At 37.8% G+C, this 21,533-nt stretch overlaps 1 protein-coding gene across 2 annotated transcripts in view; it reads left to right on the top strand.

The window, feature by feature from the left end:
• UVRAG (UV radiation resistance associated) overlaps positions 1 to 21,533 on the top strand; it is a 297,500-nt gene that overhangs the window by 169,485 nt on the left and 106,482 nt on the right. For both annotated transcript variants that reach the window (XM_043580203.1, XM_043580204.1), the window contains one exon: positions 5,792 to 5,957. In XM_043580203.1, the coding sequence (XP_043436138.1) occupies positions 5,792 to 5,957 (166 nt within the window). The remainder of the gene's footprint in view (positions 1 to 5,791; positions 5,958 to 21,533) is intronic.

The raw sequence follows: 21,533 nt of genomic DNA, 5'->3' as shown, positions 1-21,533 counted from the left end.
TAATACTTGAAAGAGCTTTGTATATAAGGTACTCATGTAGATGTAATGGGAATTGGTTGTGAGAGAGAGGAGGGAAAGGGAGGAAAGTAGGAGAGAAAGAAGGAAAGACCAAAAAGACCAGACCTGTGTGACTGGAGAGTAGCGAGCAGGAGGAAGGTAGGAGGAGGTCAGCCAAGGCCTAGAGGCCACCGTAGGGTGTTTGTGTTATTCTCAGTGGAGTGGGAAAACCCTGCAGGGCTTTAAGAGAGGGATGACATGAGCTGATGACATAATCAATCTTCGATTCTATTTTTGTGTTCTATAAAGTATTCTGTTTCCTAGTTTTTCACAGCTTTTGCCAGCTCTGTCTTCTTAGTATGTCCGACAAGCTGAATCTATTTTTCCCATCCTTTAAATAATTCGTTTAGCTTTTTAGTGCAGTTTGCTGAAAATGAAATGGGAGATAAAATGAAACAAATGTGTAATTTTTCACTCTAAGGCCCTGTTCGCTCCCTGTGATGCCTCACAATCAGAAATTTTAAGAAGCACATATGGTAGTGTTGGACTTTAAAATCTTATGTTAGCATTCTGCAAGGCACTTCCATATTCTCAATTCACTGAATATCTTGTGTTGTGTCACCTGCTGGGCCAGCTGCTGAGAGTGTGCAGAGATGAGTAGGACATTGATCCTACCTCAGTGGGCTTTCGGTCCAGGTGAGGCCATTAAACTTGTAATCAGAGCCATCAAGACATATTTATTGATTTCATACCCTGTGTCAGGCACTTTGAAGTTTATAGTAGGTACCCACGATTCAAAGAAGTGGAAATACTCAGTGCCGTCAGGAGGGGATCGTGAAAACCTTTACAGGGAAGATGGTGCCTGAGGTGTCTTAAAAGATGAACTAGTATTCCCCTGGTGAGAGAAGGGTAGGAGGACATTTTAGATTGGGAGAGTAGAGAAATATGGTAACATGGAACATCATGCGTGGTGCTTCTTGTTTATTTAATTTTCACAACTGCGAGAATGAATTCCTTCTGTGAAGGAAAGAATTACACTCAATTTTTTTTTTTTTTAAGACAAGAAAATTGAGGCTCAGAGAGATTAGTTAATTTTTCCAAAGACTCATACTAGCCAGTAGCAGAGCTAAAGTCATTCCTGGTCAGTCTGGTTTTAAGGTCCGTATTATTCCTGTCATGATGCCGTTTTTGTCCTTGTTTTGAATAATAACCTCTTCCAAACTTCTGACAGCTTTTTAGTGTTCTGTAACAGCTGCATTCTTGGTCATTCTCTCGTAAGGAACTCCAAACTGGTTATTCTGTGATATTTGTGAGAGACTTTGCTGGGATAGACTTTACAATGCCTGGGTCGACACTGTTTGGGAAACTCTACTGTAGTGGCCCAAACTTTATTGTTCTTTTCTAAATGGGTAAGTTACTGTTAGAGTATGCCAAAGAAGCCTGGACACCATGGGAGAAAGTTGTCTGGTGAAGGGTATTCATTTGAGTTCCATTGACTGAGACATTTCTCGTAAAAAAAAAAAAAAAAAAAATTGTTTGTGTGTGTTTTTAAGTAATCCATAACACGAGAGCCTTTTGTGGTAATGAGACCCAGATTTCCTTCTGTGTCTGTATTCCTTTATGCAGGCATGATTTCTTGGAAAGGAGAGACCATATGTCAAACAGTGTCTCATTGAGAACATGGAATGATTCCATAGATGCTGTGGCAGTGATTAGAGTCTTAAATATTTTGTCCTGTCTGGATCAGTGAGTGCTTGGTTCCTTACCAAATCAGCTGCCTCAGTGATTGGGAAGGCAGGATGGTAAGAGCTTTTAGATCACTTATTTGTACTTGGATGCATTTGAATATTAATAGTTTGTCCAACATATAAGTCAAAGGGGCATTTGAATCAATTTATAATATTGTCATGGCCATTGTGGGTTGATGGTATTTATTATCATAAAAATGACACAAAAACTGCTGCTCTGAATAACTACTCACGTTTGAAAAACAAATCAGAAATTATTATGAGGAAACTGCAGATTTTTGTTTTGGTTTTAAGCCCCTGAAAGCATTGTTTAAATTAAGCTCTTTTTCACACACCTGAGTCCTACAGTTTATTCCTGCTCTCTCTGAACCCTTCCACCCCCCTCCAACTCCTTCTCCCCAGCAAGCCTATCATCCGTAACCTTCCTAACCCCGAGAGCGGCATAAGGAACGCAAACCTCTGCTCTGCATTAGGTGTTAGGGACGTCATTAATGCTTACTGGAAAAGCACACCCCCGAGAGCCAGGTTTTGGCTTTGGCAGGTAAAACGTCTTTTAGATCTTGGAATGCTGGAAACCTTAAACCTTTTGGTTTTTTAGCTAAAGTGATTGGCAACAGAAAGTGACATCTGAGGTTCGTGGCCAGCAATAGCCATAATTAACCACATGAGCTCACATTTTCCCACTGGAGGTTCAGTGGTCTTGGGGTGATGAAAGTGACTTCCCTACCAGGAGGTGGTTTTCCTTTTGAGGGTATTGGAATACCCTTGGGCCCTGTAATGCCTCACCCGTGGTCCTTTTAAAATGCTTTTTAATATAAAGCTTCAATATTGGAAATCCAACACCGTGGCGTTTAACAGTGAGGCTATGACTGAGCACTGTGGCCTGGAATGGAAACAACCTAGGGTTTTTAATAGGCGGAGCGGGGAGTCTTGTGGTGGAAACAATGGTGAGTGTGAATAACCAGAATCAAAGCCGATTTCCAATTTTAGCGAGTTTTCGGCTTTTGCTGTTTCTTTTTGGATTTTGATTTGCATGCGTAGGCTTCTCATAGAGATGCCTTATTATCTTTAAATTTAAGCAAAATTGTTTTGGTCATTGAAAAGAGGTGCTGTTAGAAGACTAGTTTTTGTTCTTTTAATAGATACGTGGATGTGGTCTCCAAATTTACAAATGCAATTCCTTAGTATTATTAGCCTTTCAGTAATATGGAAAAATGTAGATGCTTGTGTGTTTAGCATTGGATAGGTTTTTTTTTAAGCATTCATAGTTTGCATTTGACCTGTTTGGAAGGCTGGTTAAGAGGCCTGCTGCTGCTTTCTAGAAGTTTGCAAATTCTTTTCTGTCTGGCCTCATAGGAAGGGAAAAGCTTAGTGTAAAGCACATATAAAAAAGTCCAAACTTAGTGTAGTATTATACTTCATTACTGTAAGTTGTCTGCTTCCTCTTCTCTCACTTCAGAAGAAAGTTCTTAAAGACCAAGTCCTTTTACTGATAGAAATATTTTAAATTCGGTAGGCCCTACCCTTTACAGAAAGCGGAGGCACAGGATTCAGTGACTTCTCATAGACTTCAGTAGCCTAGCTGTGACTCCAGGGATAGATATTTTAAGGGCAGGGGGGGTATATACAGTTCACCCTCTTATTTTATCACTCATGGATTTTACCTGTAGGACTATGATCAAGTCACTTATACAGTCTGAATTACATTTTTTTTCTCAGCTCTAAATTGCTGGCATCAGATTCAGTGATTTGAGATTCCTCCTAGCTCTAACATTATATGATGATTAAATTATAATGTGGTGAATTTACAATGTAGTCGAATGTAATTTTAGTCTCTAAGGTACTGTGGTATCCAGATTTCAACACAAGTGTTATAGGACTCAAGGTACTTGCATGGGACTGGGGCAAGAGGACATGGTCTCTAAGAACAGTTAGGATTCTAGTCAGTTAGGGCATGACTGAGTAGTCAGTTGAAATGAATGCTGGTTCATTTTCTTCAGCAGTTTGATTTGAGAGAACATCAAATTTTAGTTGAGAAGCCCATTCTCAGTCAAACACTTGACAAGTCACAGAGAACTCGGTATCCTTTGCCCTTATAAGAGAAGTGTGAAGAAACTAAGGTGATACAAGTGTGTCATATGCTTGGTACATTCTAGTGCCCAAGTTAAATTGTTGTGTTCCACAGTAAACTTCTGAGACAGTATGGTGGAGTGCTTAAAGACAGAGGCACTGGTATCAGGCCAGCCCATATGGTGTTACTGTGTTACTTCAGATGGGTTCCATAACTTCTTTGACCCTTAGGTTCTTCATCTGTGAAACGAACGAAATAGCATATAAAAAGGTACCATAATTGTTTCATAATTGTTGATGAATTAATGACTATCATAAATAAAAGTACTATAGTCAGTTCCTTGCAGAAGAAAGTATACAGTGAATGTTACCTGTTTTTGTAGTATACTCAAAGAGAAACCAAGAATCCGCTGTGGTAGTCAGTGGTGGAGAATGAAATGATGAATAGATGACTATAGTGGCATTCCTACAACAAGAAGGTAGAACTTGGATAACTAAATATAAAAAGAACGTGAAAAATACCACTAATAATTGAAGTTAAAGATAACCTTTAGAAATCAAGCCAAGGTCATCTCAATTATTTCAGCCTTTTCTCTAGCTAGAGATATTCTAGATTATGTGTTTAAGCCTTTTAGAGGTGTGTGTGTGTGTGTGTGTGTGTGTGTGTGTGTGTGAGAACTTTTAAAAGTATTTTGGGAAGACTATATACCAAACAGTTAACTTTTTTGTTCCTTCTGGGGCAAACTTGAAACGTTTTCCTTTATTACTGTCTTCTGAGTACCTGGTGATTATTATCCTTGGTAGGTAGTAGCAGAAGTCTAGATGGTGAGTTAAAAATGTTGGGGCACCTGGGTGGCTCAGTCGGTTGAGTGTCCGACTTTGGCGCGGGCCATGATCTCATCATTTGTGAGTTCGAGTCTCAGGTTGGGCTCTGAACTGACAACTCAGAGCCTGGAGCCTGCTTCAGATTCTGTGTCTCCTCTCTCTGCTCCTTCCTCGCTCGTGCGCTGTCTCTCTCTGTCTCTCAAAAATAAAGAAATGTTAAAAAAATGTAATTATTTGTGACTTCTTTTTTTTTTTAAGTTTATTTTCTTTTGAGAGAGAGAGCATGTGCATACGGGGGGAGGAGGGGGCGGCAGGGGAAGGCAGAGAGAGAATCCCAAGCAGGCTCTGCACCGTTAATGCAGAGCCCTATGCAGGGCTCACACTCACAAACCATGAGATCATGCCCTGAGTCGAAAACAAGAATCAGACACTTAACTGACTGGGCCCCCCAGGTGCCCCTATCTGTGACTTCTTAAAAGATAGATGCTTATGTTTGACCGTTGGGTACATACATTTTTGCCCCAACAGTTGCTTCTACCTAAATTGAATCAATAAGATATACTGTGGTTTTTGGACTTTTATTTTCCTTTTTAAAATATTTTTCCTCACTATCCTGTTTCTAACTTCACAGTCTTAGTTATGCAACGCTGTCTCGTAGATAGTGAGAAAATACCCCGTAAGGATGCATTGTGCCATTTCACTTCACCTTAGACTTAATAATTTGTACAATAGTACAGCAGTAGAACTATATTGCTTATAAAGTTGTTAATGAATAAAATATAATGCTCATGTAGTGTACTATGATTGAATATCTGAAACTAATTTTCACATTATAACAGACCAGGTATTATTTCTGTCTTTAAAAATGCCAGGAAAGTAATGGATATTAGAGTGTATTAAGAACTCTTAAGATAAACCTGAAATGTCAATCTCATCACATTAATTATTGGGCGGTAGTTTTAAATACAGTAAGTAAAATTTCAAGTCTTGTTAATATGTTTAGATTTATTTAAAAATCCTATAATTTAGATGTGATTAATATTTTATTTACTAGTTATTTCTTATGAAATCTCTTGAAATTGATTATGATCTATTATATACATTTATAAGGTAAATAGTTATTTTCTTTTCCTCTGCTTTTGAATTTACAGCAAAAGACGATGGAAGCATTGCTGTTGCCCTTGGTTACACTGCACATTTGGTCTCCATGATTTCCTTTTTCCTACAAGTGCCCCTGAGATATCCTATAATTCATAAGGGATCTAGATCAACAATCAAAGATAATATCAATGACAAACTGACTGAAAAGGAAAGAGAGTAAGTATCTTTTTTTATATACTTTTAATATAAGCCAGTTTGAAACATGGAATATATTAAAAATATAAAATGTGACCTAGATTGTGATTTTTTTATATATCCTTTGTGAAGTGCTTCATTTTAAAATATATATATATATTTTTTATGTTTTATTTTTTTATATTTGAGAGAGAGACAGACAGAGCACAAGCAGGGGAGGGGCAGAGAGATGGAGAAAGAATCTGAAGTAGGCTCTAGGCTCCGAGCTGTCAGCACAGAGCCCGCTGCGGGGCTCGAACTCATGAGCAGTGAGATCGTGACCTGAGCCAAAGTCAGACGCTTAACCGACTGAGCCACCCAGGCGCCCCAGTGCTTCATTTCTTTTAAATAGAATGTGGTTATTCATTTAGATTATAATAAATCCTACACTTCTTAAAATTGCTAATGATAGCAAGATTGACCCATTTAATTTGCTTTTGTGAGAACAAGTGTTATATACTGTGCATATTCTCATGTAGAACCTAGTGCTTGCTAGTCAACAAGTGAAATGATTAAAGATTTGTCAGACAAGCAAGAAAAGCATAAAAGACTGAGCAGCAGGTTGTACATGTCTGAAAAGTAGATTAGTGAACTGGAGGATAGGTCAGTAGAAAATATCCTGACCAAAGCACAAATAAAAAAAAAGATGGATTATATAGAAAAGTGCTAGACTGACATAGGACCCAATAAAAAGATACATATAATACATATACATACAATACATATAATACATATAGTTGGGGTCACAGAGGGGGAAAAGAAAGCATAGAGGGTAATAAATGTAATATTTAAGAGTTAATGACAGAATTTCTCAAATTTGACGAAATGTATCACGCTACAAATTCTAGAAGCATTAACTGCAACTCGTAAGTACAAAGCAAACATACTTAAGGAAATTATATTAAAACAACTGAAAACCAAAGACAAAGTGAAAATACTGAAAGTAGTTAGTAAAAAAAAAGACAACTTAGCATCAAAAGAGCAACAATAAGACTGAAAGCTAATTTCTCAGTAGAATCTTTAGGAACCAGAAAAGTGATGCAAGGACATTTTAAAAGTACTATAAAACAGGAGCGCTTGGGTGGCTCAGTTGGTTAAGCATCTGACCTCGGCTCAGGTCATGCTCTCATTGCTTGAGGGCTCATTGCTTGAGGGCCCTGCTTTGAGCTCTGTGCTGATACCTCAGAGCCTGGAGCCTGCTTCAAATTCTGTATCTCCCTCTCTCTGTCCTTCCCCTGCTGATGCTTTGTCTCTCTCTCTCACTCTCAAAAATAAATAAACATTAAAAAAAAATTTTTTTTTTTAATTTTTAAGTACTATAAAACAATACTGCCAGCTTAGAATTCTATACTAGGTGAATATTTCCTTCAAAAATTAAGGCAAAATAAAAGATGTTTCAGACCATCAAAATTGAGAAAATGCACCCCAGCAGACTGTGCTAAGGGAAATGCAGGTGCTAAAGTCAGAATAAAAGTAAACATAGCACAGAAACATGGAAATATGGAAAAGAACAAAGACAACAGAAAGGGTAAGTGTGAGTACATCTAAATTAATTTTGACTACAAAACAAATAGTAGTGTCATAAAATATGAAATACATACTTATAAAATATATATGAAATTATGCATGTTGGAAAGTAGAAATGGAGTTAAAGTTTCCTAAGATTTTAAAGGAGGGTAAAGATCCTACTTTATAGAGGACTAATCAAGGATCATGTCATCATCTCATAACCACTAAAAGAATTGTCGTGTGTAGGCAAAAAATTAATAAAGGATACAAATAGAAAATGTTTTAAATACAGTACTTGATTAATCCAAAAAAGGGAAGAAAAGAAAGTGAACATTAAACAAGTGGAACAAACAGAAGACAAATAGTAGATTTGTTCTTATGAACCCAGACTTAAATTCTGCAGTTGCAGTAAATTTTAAATGTTATTAATGTACGACTTAAAAATAAAGATTGTCAGGCCATTTGAAAAAACTACACTTATCCTGCTTGCAAGAGATACCGCAAATATAAGGACACAGAAATAATGAAGATAGAAGAGTGAATAAAGACATATTATACAAATATTATCCATATGAGAGCTAACTACACTAATATCAGACAAAATGAAGTTTAAGGCAATTTAAATAAGTGAGATATTTTATTTTAATACTGTCAGTTATACACAGACAGACACACACACACACACACACACACACACACATCCCTAGAAGCATGACTTCAAACATATAGACAGAAATTCACAGAATTTCAAGGAAATCCACAATTATAACAGAGGACTTTATATTTCGTTTTATTAATTATTATAGGAAGCAGATAAAATAGTCAGAATCTAAAAGACTTGAAGAGTGCAATAAACTAGACCTTAGTTATGGCTGAAGAATACTGTACCAACAGCTGTAGGATACATTCTTTTTTAGATCTACATGAAACATTTACCAAAATTGATCATGCTGGGCCTCAACAAATTTCAAGAGATTTAAATAATTTACAGTATATTTACTGACCACAGTGGAATTTACTAGAAATCAATAATAAAATCCCTAAATGTGTGGGTGTTATACTTCTGGGTGCCTGGATGGCTCAGTCGGTTGAACATCCAACTTTGGCTCAGGTCATGATCTCGCGGTTCGTGAGTTCGATGCCTGCGTCGGGCTCTGTGCTGACAGCTCAGAGCCTGGAGCCTGCTTTGGATTCTGTGTCTTCCTCTCTCTGCCCCTCCCCCACTTGTGCACACTGGCACATTCTCTCTCTGTCTCTCTCTCTGTCTCTCTCTCTGTCTCTCTCTCTGTCTCTCTCTCAAAAATAAATATTAAAAAAAAATGTTTTAAAAAAACAGTGTAAAACCTATAGGTCAAAGAAGAAACTATAAAAGAAGTTTGAAATTATTTTTGAACTGAATGATAATAGAATGTAGCATATGAAAGCTTGTAAGGTGCAGCTAAATCTGTGCCCAGAGGGAAATTCATTTCCTTAAATGCTTGTAGTAGAAAAAAAAGAAAGATTTACAAATCAGTCATCTAAGTCTTCTAAGTCTCATGAAACCACTAGAGAAGGAAGAGTTCATTAAGATCTAAGAAAGTTGAAGGAAGGAAAGAATAAAAGTAAGAGCAGAAATTAAATGGACAACTGAACAATGGAGGAGAAAAATACAGGCAAAAGTTCTAGCCCTGAGAACTTTTGAGAAACAACTGAGAAATGCATAAGCCCTTAGCAGAACTAATTCAGAAAGAGGAGATGGCAAAACAACTAGTATAAGGGAAAAAAAGATGTCACTATAGATACACAGACATTAAAAGATAAGATGATCTTATGAACAACTTTTTGCTTATCAATTTGAAATTCAAATGCAAAAACACAACTTTCCAAAACTGATATATGAATGATTGGAGTTGAGAAAACAACTGCACTTGGCTAAAGGGAGGTGGATAATAGATGATTCTAGGTAAGTTATTCTCAACACTGGCTGTGCATTATTGTCAACTGGGGAGCCTTTAAAAATGAGCTCCTGATCTCCAGATTTCTGACTTCTTCCCCAGAAATTCTGATTTAGTTAATAGGGCCCAAATATGAGGTATTTTTTTTAAGCTCCTGAAGTGATTTTAATGTGCAGTCAGGCTTGAGAACAACTGTTCTAGTTTGAGAGACTTTTGTGTTCATAGACATGAAGAAATGAAATACCCTCCACTGTATTTAGGAAACTGCAAGAGGAGAGGCAGAAAATGTAGGCACCAAATGGAAGAATTTAATATTACATCTGGTAAAACAATGGCCCTCAGTTTCCAAGTAGAGGGCAGGGAACACTGTATAGTTTAAATCAGTGCCTTTTATTTTTAAAAAATTTTTAAATTTTTTTTATATTTACAGTGAGAGAGAGAGAGAGAGAGAGAAAGTACAAGTGGGGGAGAGGGGCAGAGGGAGAGAATCTTAAGCAGGCTCCACACACAGCACAGAGCCCGATGCGGGGTTTGATCCCACAACCCTGGGATCATGACCTGAGCAGAAATCAAGAGTCAGACGTTCAAGTAATGGAGCTGCCCAGGCCCTTTACTTTTATTTTTTAATTATTTTTATTGAAGTATAACTAACATTACCGTGTTGTGTAAGTTTCACAATATACAATATACTGTACAATTGTACAATGTACAATATAATGATTCAACAATTCTATACATTTCTCAGTGCTCAAGATAAGTATACTCTTAACCCCCTTTATCTATTTAGCCCGTCCTTCACCTCCCCTCTAGCAACAACCACCAGTTTGTTCTCTGTATTTAAGAGTCTGTGTTTTGTTTGTCTCTTTTTTTCTTTGTTAATTTGTTTCTTAAATTCCTCATATGAGTGAAATCATATAGTATTTGTCTTTCTCTGACTGACTTATTTCACTTAGCACTGTATTCTATAGGCCCATCCATGTTATTGCAAATGGCAAGATTTTATTTTTTTTTTTGTAGCTGAGTAATATTCCATTGTACATATATATACCACATCTTCTTTATCCCTTCATCTACCAGTGGACACTTGGGTTGCTTCCATAACTTGGCTGTTGTAAATAATGCTGCAGTAAACACAGGTGTGCATATATCTTTCAAATTAATGTTTTTGGTTTCTTTGGGTAAACATCCAGTGGTGGAATTACTGGATCATATGATATTTTGATTTTTAATTGTTTTGAGGAACCTCCATACTGTTTTCCATAGTGGCTTTACCAATTTGCATTCCCACCAACAGTGCATGAGGGTTCCTCTTGCTCCATATCCCCACTAACACTTATTTCTTATGTTTTTGATTTTACCCATTCTGACAGGTGTAAGGTGATACCTCTTTGTGGTTTTAGTTTGCATTTCTGTGATTATTAGTGATGTAGAGCATCTTTTCATGTGTCTCTTGGCCATCTTTGCATTTCTGTGATTATTAGTGATGTAGAGCATCTTTTCATGTGTCTCTTGGCCATCTTTGGAAGAATGTCTGTTCAGATCTTCTGCCCATTTTTAACTGGATTATTTCTGGGTTTTGCTGTTGAGTTGTAGAAGTTCTTTACTTATTTTAGATAGTAAACCCTTACCAGATAACCCTTACCAGATATGTTATTTGCAAATATCTTCTCCCATTCTGTAGAATGCCTTTTTGTTTTGTTGACGGTTTACTTCCAGGTTTTGTTGATGGTTTACTTTTTATTTTGGTGTAGTCCCAGTGGTTTAAGTTTGCTTTTGTTTCCCTTGCTTGGGAGACATATCTCAAAAAAATGTTCCTATGGCTGATATCAAAGAAATTGATTGATTACGGCTAATATCCTATATTTATAACAGTTTAGTTTGAATTGATACCAGCTTAACTTTAATAGCATGCAAAAACTCTGCTCCTCTATACCTCTGTCCTCCCACCTTTATGTTGTTATTGTCACAAATTACATCTTTCTATATTGTGTGTCCATAATACTGTCTTTTTTATTTACCTATGCAGTTATCTTTACTAGTGTTCTTTCTTTGTACAGCTTTGCGTTTGTCTGATGTCTTTTCTTTTCAACACGAAGGCCTTAGCCTTTGCTTCTTGCTTGCAGTGAGCCTAATGATCAGCCAGAGCTAAAAGCCTGGAGTCTTCTCAGGTCTTTTCTGAGTGTGCATCCTATTCTGGGCATGTACATATCTTCTGTCTTCCCCAGTATATATGGGCTCTTTTGAAAACACTGATTTCGGGGCGCCTGGGTGGCGCAGTCGGTTAAGCGTCCGACTTCAGCCAGGTCACGATCTCGCAGTCCGTGAGTTCGAGCCCCGCGTCAGGCTCTGGGCTGATGGCTCAGAGCCTGGAGCCTGTCTCCGATTCTGTGTCTCCCTCTCTCTCTGCCCCTCCCCTGTTCATGCTCTGTCTCTCTCTGTCCCAAAAATAAATAAACGTTGAAAAAAAAAATAAAAAAAAAAAAAAAGAAAACACTGATTTCTTGCAGAAACTCTCACCAGCTTTACCTCCTTAGACAGTCTGTTGCGTGTCTCAGCCCTAATCTTTTTGCACAAGGAGGCTGTGGGATTTGTTTGCCTGACATCTTGAACAATGTCCCCTGCCTTTCACCTCTGAGTGAGCAGTTCTGACTAGGCAAAACCAAGGCAAGTGCCTTACATTTGCTCTTCAAGTAGCCCCCAGACAAGATAGGACAGACAAACATAAATTATTTTAGAATAAAATCTGGTTGGCTCCCTCATGCACTGGGGATCAAGGTCCCACACTAGCAGGCTGCTGTTTTCACCACTGCTCAGTTGGGGAGGGAGTTAGGAACAGTATAAGTAGAAATTCTGTGAAGCTTTTCTCTTGATTTTGATTTTCCTTTTCCTTGATTCGTCGTTCAGCCTGTTGTTTTACACTCTTGACTTTTTCCAGAGTTTTAGTAAAGTTGATTCTAACAGTTTTTGCTTTAAAAAAAAAAAAAAATTTCCCTGGAGGGACAAGACCTTAGATCTATCTCCTCCTCCATTTTTATTGACATCATTCCATTTGTTTAATGGTGAAACACATTACTAATAAGCAATAAAGAGACCCATGATTTTAATTAAGCATGAACATGTAAGATCACCTTGTAGTTTTGAGAATGATCACCCCCCCCCAACCTTCCTTAGGTTCCATATTAAACAAATTAAATATCTCTAGGTTTTTACCAAATCAGTATGTGGTGATCCGACTGAAAATATTGGTTATGTAGAAAAAGCACTTGGGGAGCTTGAAGGAAGGGTGTCCTTCTAAATAATACACTTTCTCCAGATCAGCTGCACACTTTAATTGGTGAAGAAGCAGCTTAACATGTGGGCAACTCCATGTAGTATGCCCCAGTGTGAGAAGTAGCAATGATTTGTTTATCCTAATTTATTTTCCTAATTTGGGAAGGTGAGCTAGATTTAGGTGATTGTGTTACCCGTTTCTTTGGAAGCCACAAGAACCACAGGAATTGCATTGTGTTTTGCCTCTGTCTTCCCCCTTTACAGAAACATATATTGTATTTTACCGATTCTAATATAAATATTTTTGACATTTTGATATTGCTAAAAATGAGGTCTATCATACAATCAATGGCATGCCATATTATGATTGAGAACATTTACCTTGCTGTCTCAGATTTTATAAACTATCAAATATTTTAGGTGACTTTAATGAACTTTAGTAAAACTTCATATCCTTTCTGCAACAACACAGATATACAAATAAACATAATAAATTAAAGTAAATTAACTGATTGTGCTTGTTAATTGGATCAACTTCTCAGTTATTCCTAGCCTGGATCACTGAAGAGCAGATTGGCCTGGGTTTCTTTTCTCCTGAGTGTGTCAGTGTTGATGTAAACCTTCCCAGGTTATTAGGTGGAATCAGGGCTTCGGGGGAGATGGAAAATAGGAATTGAACGGCTCATTGGATATATTATACTTGTAATCGGCCTAGGAATCCTCAGCCTCTTTGCCCTGATTACCTGCCTTATCTGCTTATTGGCAGGTGAGATAGTGGAGTTCAGAGTCCTATTTAGCCAGTTTTCCTGGGCGGGTGGGGGAAAACTAGTTCTTTCCTTTGTCTGGTCTGTTTGAAACACAGGTTTAGACTGATGCCTTGCCTAAGCTATTATTGTGCACCTGCATGCACACTATAAAGGGAAACTCTGAAATCTTTGCTGCATTCATTTTGAGACTCAGACCACAAAACACGAAGGAATGTAACCAGAGTCCAGCCATAGTGTTCTTTTACCCTTTATTTCTTCTTTCACTGAAGACTGAAAAGTAGGTTTTAAAGTGGTTTCTGAAATGAAACGTGTTAGTCATTGTTATTTTGCTACTCAGTTGTCTGCTAGATGATACATTCCAAATGGATTCCTTAAACAATCATTTGAGATAGGACATAGCTGGTCAGGGCATATGGCTTTTTCAAGCCCTCAAAAAATGTCTTCGGGTTTTTGTTTTATTCTCAGAAGGAGTGGTATAATTGGCAGGCACTTTTGAAACTTCCTGACGTGTCCACAACAAGGCTTTTATGAATCTCTAGAAGATAGATTAACTATTTTTCTGTAATGGAATTATTGGAACCTTAGAGGCATGTTAATGCTGCTTTTCCCATTTCCTTGATTATTTTGTTCTATGTTTATCCCTATGGAAGATCTTGGCTGAAACTCTAGGCATTGCGTTTTTTACCTGGCTGATTCTGATTTCTTTTAGAGACAGAAATTTTAGAGTGTAAAGAAATTGTGATGTGTCCAAAAACAGATAATATTGGGCCCAGATCCTAGTCATTGCATGTGGGTGGACCTGATGCTCATGAGAGAAGGAATGGTCTGTTTTAATGATCTAACACCTTTTCTGTGACTGAATGCATAGGGCAGTCATATATGTAAAGGAGCTGGCCAGACAGGTTCTAATCCTGTGACTAGAGTCTTTTATTTTTCTTACAGACACCTTGGCATGTCTAGATGTTTATAGAGCTCCCCCTTCATCATAACTAGATTGCATTTTGCCAGGAAGGAAGAGACAAAGGGATTTGCAGAGTGGCAGTGAACTGAGTGATTTCCTATCTCTATATTCCTTCAGCCTGCTTTTTGGCTCAACAACACTGACTTGCTGAATAAATGAGTGGGAATTTTTCTAATGGTGTCCTTGAAGCAATTAGGATACCTTGAACATTGCTTGCAAAGAAGCAAATTCTCTATAGAAATAGTGACAGGCAACTGTGCTTTCATTGCTATAAAGCTTACATTGAAAACATCAATGTTTTCTGACCGCTGTACTTCTGACTCTTCATTTCTATTATTACCTGCTTCAGGCATACTTAACCACCTGCTGACACATCTTGTATTAAGAATTATAGACTCTTTCCTATAAAAATCCTCAGCTTCTGTTTGTTAATCAAGCTGTTTTAATGCAGAGAGTTCAGAAATGGTTGCTGTTTTCACTAAATTAGCATCTGTTTGCTTTCATAGCATCCAATTAAATCTGATGGCCTCCTTCCAGAAGGGGAGATTTTCACATCATGCTTAGGCTTCAGTGCTATGGCTTTAATTTTCAACTCTTCTACTGTTTATCCTATAAATTAGAACATTCTTTATAACCTTTCATCTTCATTTTATTATAGGTTGTTGCTCAGATGCTGGCATTTAGAGCACTCAGTACCCTAGACCTCAGACCTTTAAATTTCAACAGTGAGTGTGATGACTGGAGGCAGTGGGTGGACCAAATACTTTGGTATTTTTAAAAAATTTTTCCTTGCTGTGTAACTTAAAAGTATAATCAAACAAATAATTTTCAGGGCGACTAATATTACTGAAATGAATGAAATTATTTTTCCAGATTTTCCACTTGATTACAGGAATGTGACCAAGGATGAAAAATCTGTGTTCGTGTGAAAACTTGCCCAAATGTCTGTAGTCCAGCTCCAGTTTAACTACCTAAGGGAACGCTATGGAACAGAAATGAAGATGGGAAAAAAACGTTTATGTCCATGCAGAATTATAGATTTGTTGTGCCTCAGAACCAGACAGACCAGAGTATTACTAGAGCATACAATGTAGCCCTTCACTTCACAAGTGGAGCAACAGGTTGAGAGATGAAAAGTGGTCATATGACAAGCTGCCTAAGCATTCGCTTTGATATGGCCCACTGAGGACAGCAAGCCCAGAAGATGGTACGGTGACTGTAAGCGTAGTACTTCTAAGCGAACATTTAGGAGATGGAAGAAGTGTGTCTATCAAAAAGGGACCGTACGTTAGACTGAAATAATCCTTCTCCTGATTTAAGGAAATCTCTCTGGTGAAAATGCCATGATGTGAATTCCTGTATGTTAAGTAGAGTCACTATGTTAAGTTCTCATTGAAAATATTAATTACTGGGGCGCCTGGGTGGCGCAGTCAGTTGAGCGTCCGACTTCAGCTCAGGTCGTGATCTTGCAGTTCACAAGTTTGAGCCCCACGTCGGGCTCTGTGCTGACAGCTCAGAGCCTGGAGCCTGCTTTGAATTCTGTGCCTCCCTCTCTCTGCTCCTCCCCCACTTGTGCTCTGTCTCTGTTTCTCTCTCTCTCTCTCTCTCTCAAAAATAAGTAAACATTAAAAAAAAAGTTACTGCAGTCCATTTGTCAGTTGGTTCTCTTGACATTTGTTTTTCTCTAAAAGATACAATGCAAAATGCCTCCCCTTCCTTCTCTCTGCCTCGATTTAGTTAAATTTGGTGACGTTTGTTTCAGTTTTTATTTCTAATGATTAATCATTTATTCTAATGATTTTATTTCTAATGACTTATTTCTAATGATACAAAGGACTAACTGGAGTTACATGAGCTTCACCTGTTAAAACTGAGCAACTGTGGAAATGTCCTCTCTGCGTCTTGGTTTGCTTGGTGTAATATCTGTGCCGCTCGGTTATTATGAGGGTTAGATGAAGCACAAATGCTTGGCACGTAGAAGATGCTCAATAAAATCTTGCAACTACTATTTTGTATACATTGAGCCTTGCGACAGGAATTCCAGGCAGCCACGCAATTTTTTTTACTAAATGTAGATGCTGAAAGGAAAGGTAGGCCTGAGAAAAGGTTAAGGAAAATTAAAAATGCAACCCAGTAGCACAGTACTAGATTTTCTTTTATAATAACGCCACGAGGTACATCATCTTTCAGTCAATGGTGTCAATACAGAGGACTAACGAGGCGTCCCAGAGTACAAGGGAAAAAACTTGAAGGTCTGAAGGCTTGTCTCTTTTAGTTCTATGTAGGCAGGTTAGTGCCTAATATCTATGAGTCGAGCAAGTGTCTTTATCTTAGAAGCTATCAGTTTAGTGAGTGCTGAAGCCCTTATTCTTAAAAGGGAAATACAGCATGTTCCAACAAATTAGTTTCCAGCCTGGCCTGCTGCTTTCTTGTTTGGTCTTATCCCAGCTCCCTCGTAATTCATAACCTATGCTTCAGTCAAACTGTCGGTTTCCAAATGTATGACATTATTTTTCACCTTGATAGTCTTTGCCTTTGCTGTTCTGCTTATCTGGAATGTCTGGAATTGTACATAAACCTTTCTCTTATTATCTAAAACTTTCTTTGTATACTCTTTCTTGATTCCCCACAGTTGGGTATGCTCTCATAGCCTTCCTTAATCCCCTGGGCAGTTCTCTCTCAGTAGTATCTCAGAAGTGAAGTAAATTTATGTATACTCTTCTCATTTAACAAGAGCCCAGTGATACAAGTCGTGTGCCAGAGTCGTCCTGGTCTTACCTGAAATATTTTCAGTGTAGAAAGTGCATCTTACTTGGCATCAAACTTACTCCACTGCCTTGCAGAGAGCCTTGTATTGTGTAGACACTCCATAAATATTTCTTGAATTAGGAGAGCAAAGGGGATGTTCAGTTTTTGCAAACGCTATTAGGTAATCTGACACTCCACACCATAGGCCTATAGTTTTAACTCTAGATGCTCTGGCCAGGACAATCATTATTTCATATGGTCCCTTAGGACCATGGCAAGCTATTAACTTCAGTGCCTGTTGTAACCTAAGGCACCGGCAGCAGTGCTGATGGGGTTGTGTTCAGGAGCGAGAGCAAAAAGCATGTTTTAAAATGAGGAATCCCCATGGAAATTTAAGCAGGAGCGATCAACAAAATAAAAATGCAGAAGGTGGTTGCTGGGTGAGACAGGAAATGAACACCTTGTGAAGATTAGGCATTCCGCTGAGAGAAGGGAAATGTGGGAAATGAGTCTAAAGTAATTGTGCAGCTATTTCATTGCTGACACTTGGAAGCATATTGTTGTGTGTGTTGTTTTTAATGAAGTGTGCTTTTATGGTGCTGATGTTATTATCTGGATGAGGAAGTCTTCTCTAGTATTATTGTCATCTCAGCTTTCTGCAACCAACTAAATTAAAATACAGTAATGTAACGGGACAGCGGGACAAAAAAGAAAACCAGATGACTCTGACATGTGACCCCAACTTGAACTTAGTGCTTTTCTCGTTTGCAGTGTGCTGAAATCAGAATAGAGGTTCAGTGTAATGCTTGGCGGAGTTGGTGGGGGTGGGTAATATATTTCGTGTAATAGAGGACTATGTCATAGTGTCATGGGGTGAAGACTGTTACATTATTAGAATATGAGAAATCAGTGTTCCTCAACAGAGCATCAGTGAGTCCTCCAGGTAGTTCATGGATTGGCTTTTTGGAGTCTATCAATATGTATCATATGACAGCATAGGTGCTTTAGGTTCTGGTGTGAATTAATCATTTACTCGAATAAATAAGACTTTATTTTGTTGGTGTTACATTGAAAGTAGCACTGTTCTTTTCTTTAATTTTTATATGTTTGATTTTTTTGGTAGGCAAGTAATGAGAGATAACGATATCAAGCCAGACAGTTTGGAGTTGGTGATTTGTGGATGCTTTTCTTTTTCTGAAGAAATAAATAGGTGGGGAGAATAAGAAAATTATTTTTAGGCACATGTAAACTTATTTTAACTTCCCAAAACATCTCATGGTAATAGTTCTTTGGACAATTTTCTAAGGATAACATTTATGTCCTGGATAATAGTATCATTATAAAATAAATTTATGTCATTCTTTTAACCAGATAGTTAGGTTTGCTCCCATATTTTAATACCTTTCCCCTAGGATAACTTATAACTAATAAGATCACCAAACATAACTCTGAATCAGATTAAATGGTCAATTGGTTTTCATAGAATTTTTTTCTCTAATTCCTTGAAATGAAAAATTGGTATGAGTTAATTCGTGTATAGTTAAATCACAAGAACTAAGTTATAAAAGGGTTACATTACAGCAAAGTCAAACCACGTATTGAGGACTAGTACATATTGGGTACTGCTCAAGATGCTGGCATTAAGTAGGGGCGCCTGGATGGCTCAGTTGGTTAAGTGTCCAACTTCGGCTCAGGTCATGATCTCACAGTTCATGGATTGAAGCCCCGTGTCGGGCTCTGTGCTGACAGCTCGGAGTCTGGAGCCTGCTTCAGATTCTGTCTGTCTGTCTGTCTGTCTGTCTGTCTCTGCCCTGCTCCCCTTGCACTCTGTCTCTGTTTCTCTCTCAAAAATAAATAAACATTATTAAAAAAAATGCTGGCATTAAGTAAAATCATTCAACTACAGAAGTGGCATCGGATGGACAGTGAGTGGGCACACGGTCATACATAGCATGGAAAGGGCCACGTTAGAGATTAGAATGGGGTTGAGTGGGGTGCAGCCAGCAAAGGCAAGCATGAGGAGGTGGCCCCTAGCCATCTGAGCTTCTGTGTTTAGAAGAGAATTAAGAGATGTTCCAGCTAAGGCTAGATACAATAGGACACGTACACTGGCACATAAGAGGTATTGCTCCTTTCCACTGACCAGAGCTTCTGGCTCCTCACCTCGCCTTGTAAGTGACTGCACTTTAAGTTGCCCAGCAGTTTTCTTTTAGCAGAGATAAGAGAAGGAAAAGTTTGTATTTCGATCTTTAGTCTACATAAAAATACAAATTACTCTCAAAGTTGACTAGCTATAAGTCGTTAATATCAATATGTATGTATTCAGGTATTTAAAGGATAGCAATATATCTTTATAAAGTGTTTTGGATCACAGATTGGTTATAATAAGTATATGACTAATTTGACTTAAACATATAGTCACATATATATATATATATCTAATAGGGGTAAGCCATATTGATATTTAAATAATAAAAATTGTGTATTCTAAACTTAGGAAAGGAAAAACCGTAGCTTTCCCATTTCAGTCTTTTGAAAGAATTTCAGCATTAAACACACCTTGAACCAATATATTTCACCTCACCATCCGTAGCATAATCATCTGAAAATGAAGGCTTTAAAAATGGAAATGAATGGCTTTAAAGAAAATGTGAGGAATATGATAGAATTTATATAAAATTACCATTTCATATAATAGTCATTCAGTAAATATTTTTACACTGAATAAATGCACATAGTAGTCACAGCATTGATTTCTTTCCCATCTACCTGAACTTTTTAATCTTAAATTTCATTCCAATAGAAATGAGAGATGAAAAGTTCTTAGCTTTCACTTTGGAAAGGATCTCTTAAATAAATCACAGAAACACACAGACCATATTATAAGAAATCCATAAATTTGTTTTTCATTAAAAAAAAAACTTGTTTAAGGGGCGTGTGGGTGGCTCAGTTGGTTAAACTTCTGACCTGGTTTCAGCTCAGGTCATGATCTCATGGTTTTGTGAGTTCAAGCCCCGAGTCAGGCTCTGTGCTGGCAGCACGGAGCCTGCTTGGGATTCTCTCATTCCCTCTCTCTGCCCCTTCCCAACTTGCGCTGTCTCTGTCTATCCCAAAATAAACAAACTTAAAAGAGAAAAAGCTTGGGGGGGGGGGTGCTCCTGGGTGGCTCAGTTGGTTAAGTATCTGACTTCAGCTTAGGTCATGATCTCAAGGTTTGCAAGTTTGAGCCTCATATCGGGCTCTCTGGTGTCAACACAGAACCCGCTTTGAATCCTCTGTCTGCCTCTCCCCCACCTGTGCGTGGGCTCTCTTTCTCTCTCAAAAATAAATAAATATTTAAAAAAAACTTGTTTAAAACAAAAGAAAACATACACGATGATGAAAAGGCAAGCTACATATCAGAAGGTATTTTCTTTTTAAAAAAAATTTTTTTTATTTTTTTTATTTATTTTTAAGAGAGAGACAGAGAATGAGTTGGAGAGGGGCAGAGAGAGAGAGGTAGACACAGAATCCGAAGCAGGCTCTAGGCTCTGAGCTGTCAGCACAGAGCCCAACACAGGGCTCAAACTCTGGATCATGACCTGAGCCGAAGTCGGACACTTAACTGACCGAGCCACCCAGGTGCCCCAATCAGAAGATATTTTCTAGCACACAGATTAACCAGGGGTCAGTATCTAGAATATATAAGTAAAATCTTTATATTATCAATAAGAAAAGGAGCAGTCAATCCAACAGAAACACGGACATAGTATACATTACATGTTACATATACTGTAGTATGTTACCGAAGAGCAAGCTCAAAATGTCTAATAATGTTAGAAAAAAATACTCAGCCTCAGGAAAATGCAAATTAATACCAGCATAGAGACAAACGGAAAAAATAGAGTATCTCTTTTAGTAACTAATTTGGTGAGCACTTAGAGGACAAGGAGCTCTCATCCTTTGTGAGAATGTCAGTCCATTTATCTCTTCCAAGGACAGTTTGACGGTACAGTTAAATCTGCACAAACCTTTCTCTACAGCCTCACTCCCGGTTATATCCTGGAGTCTTGAGCAGCTTTTGTATGTATGCGGTCTACAAATGTCTATTGTTCGGCATTATATAGATTATGGAACAGATTATCTCTTGGCTACCTCTATTCTGTATCCAGATTATTCACAATTATATAGTTAGCATTTAAGTTTCTTAGAGTGCCTCTATCCTTTTATACTGTTCCTGTTTAGAATCTTCATTACTCTAAAACGTTCTTTACTTTTACAACTACTTCCTTTAACCCTAGAATACGGGTTTCTTCATTTACAGCTGCTTCTGTCTTTCTCACCATTAGCACAGGGTTGATGTGGGTGGTTACTTTTTCTCATAGTTCAT

The sequence above is a fragment of the Prionailurus bengalensis genome, chromosome D1 (assembly GCF_016509475.1).
Source record: "Prionailurus bengalensis isolate Pbe53 chromosome D1, Fcat_Pben_1.1_paternal_pri, whole genome shotgun sequence".
NCBI lineage: Eukaryota > Metazoa > Chordata > Mammalia > Carnivora > Felidae > Prionailurus > Prionailurus bengalensis.
The sequence above is the reverse complement of the archived record's forward strand: the minus strand, read 5'-3'. Positions and strand labels throughout refer to the sequence as shown.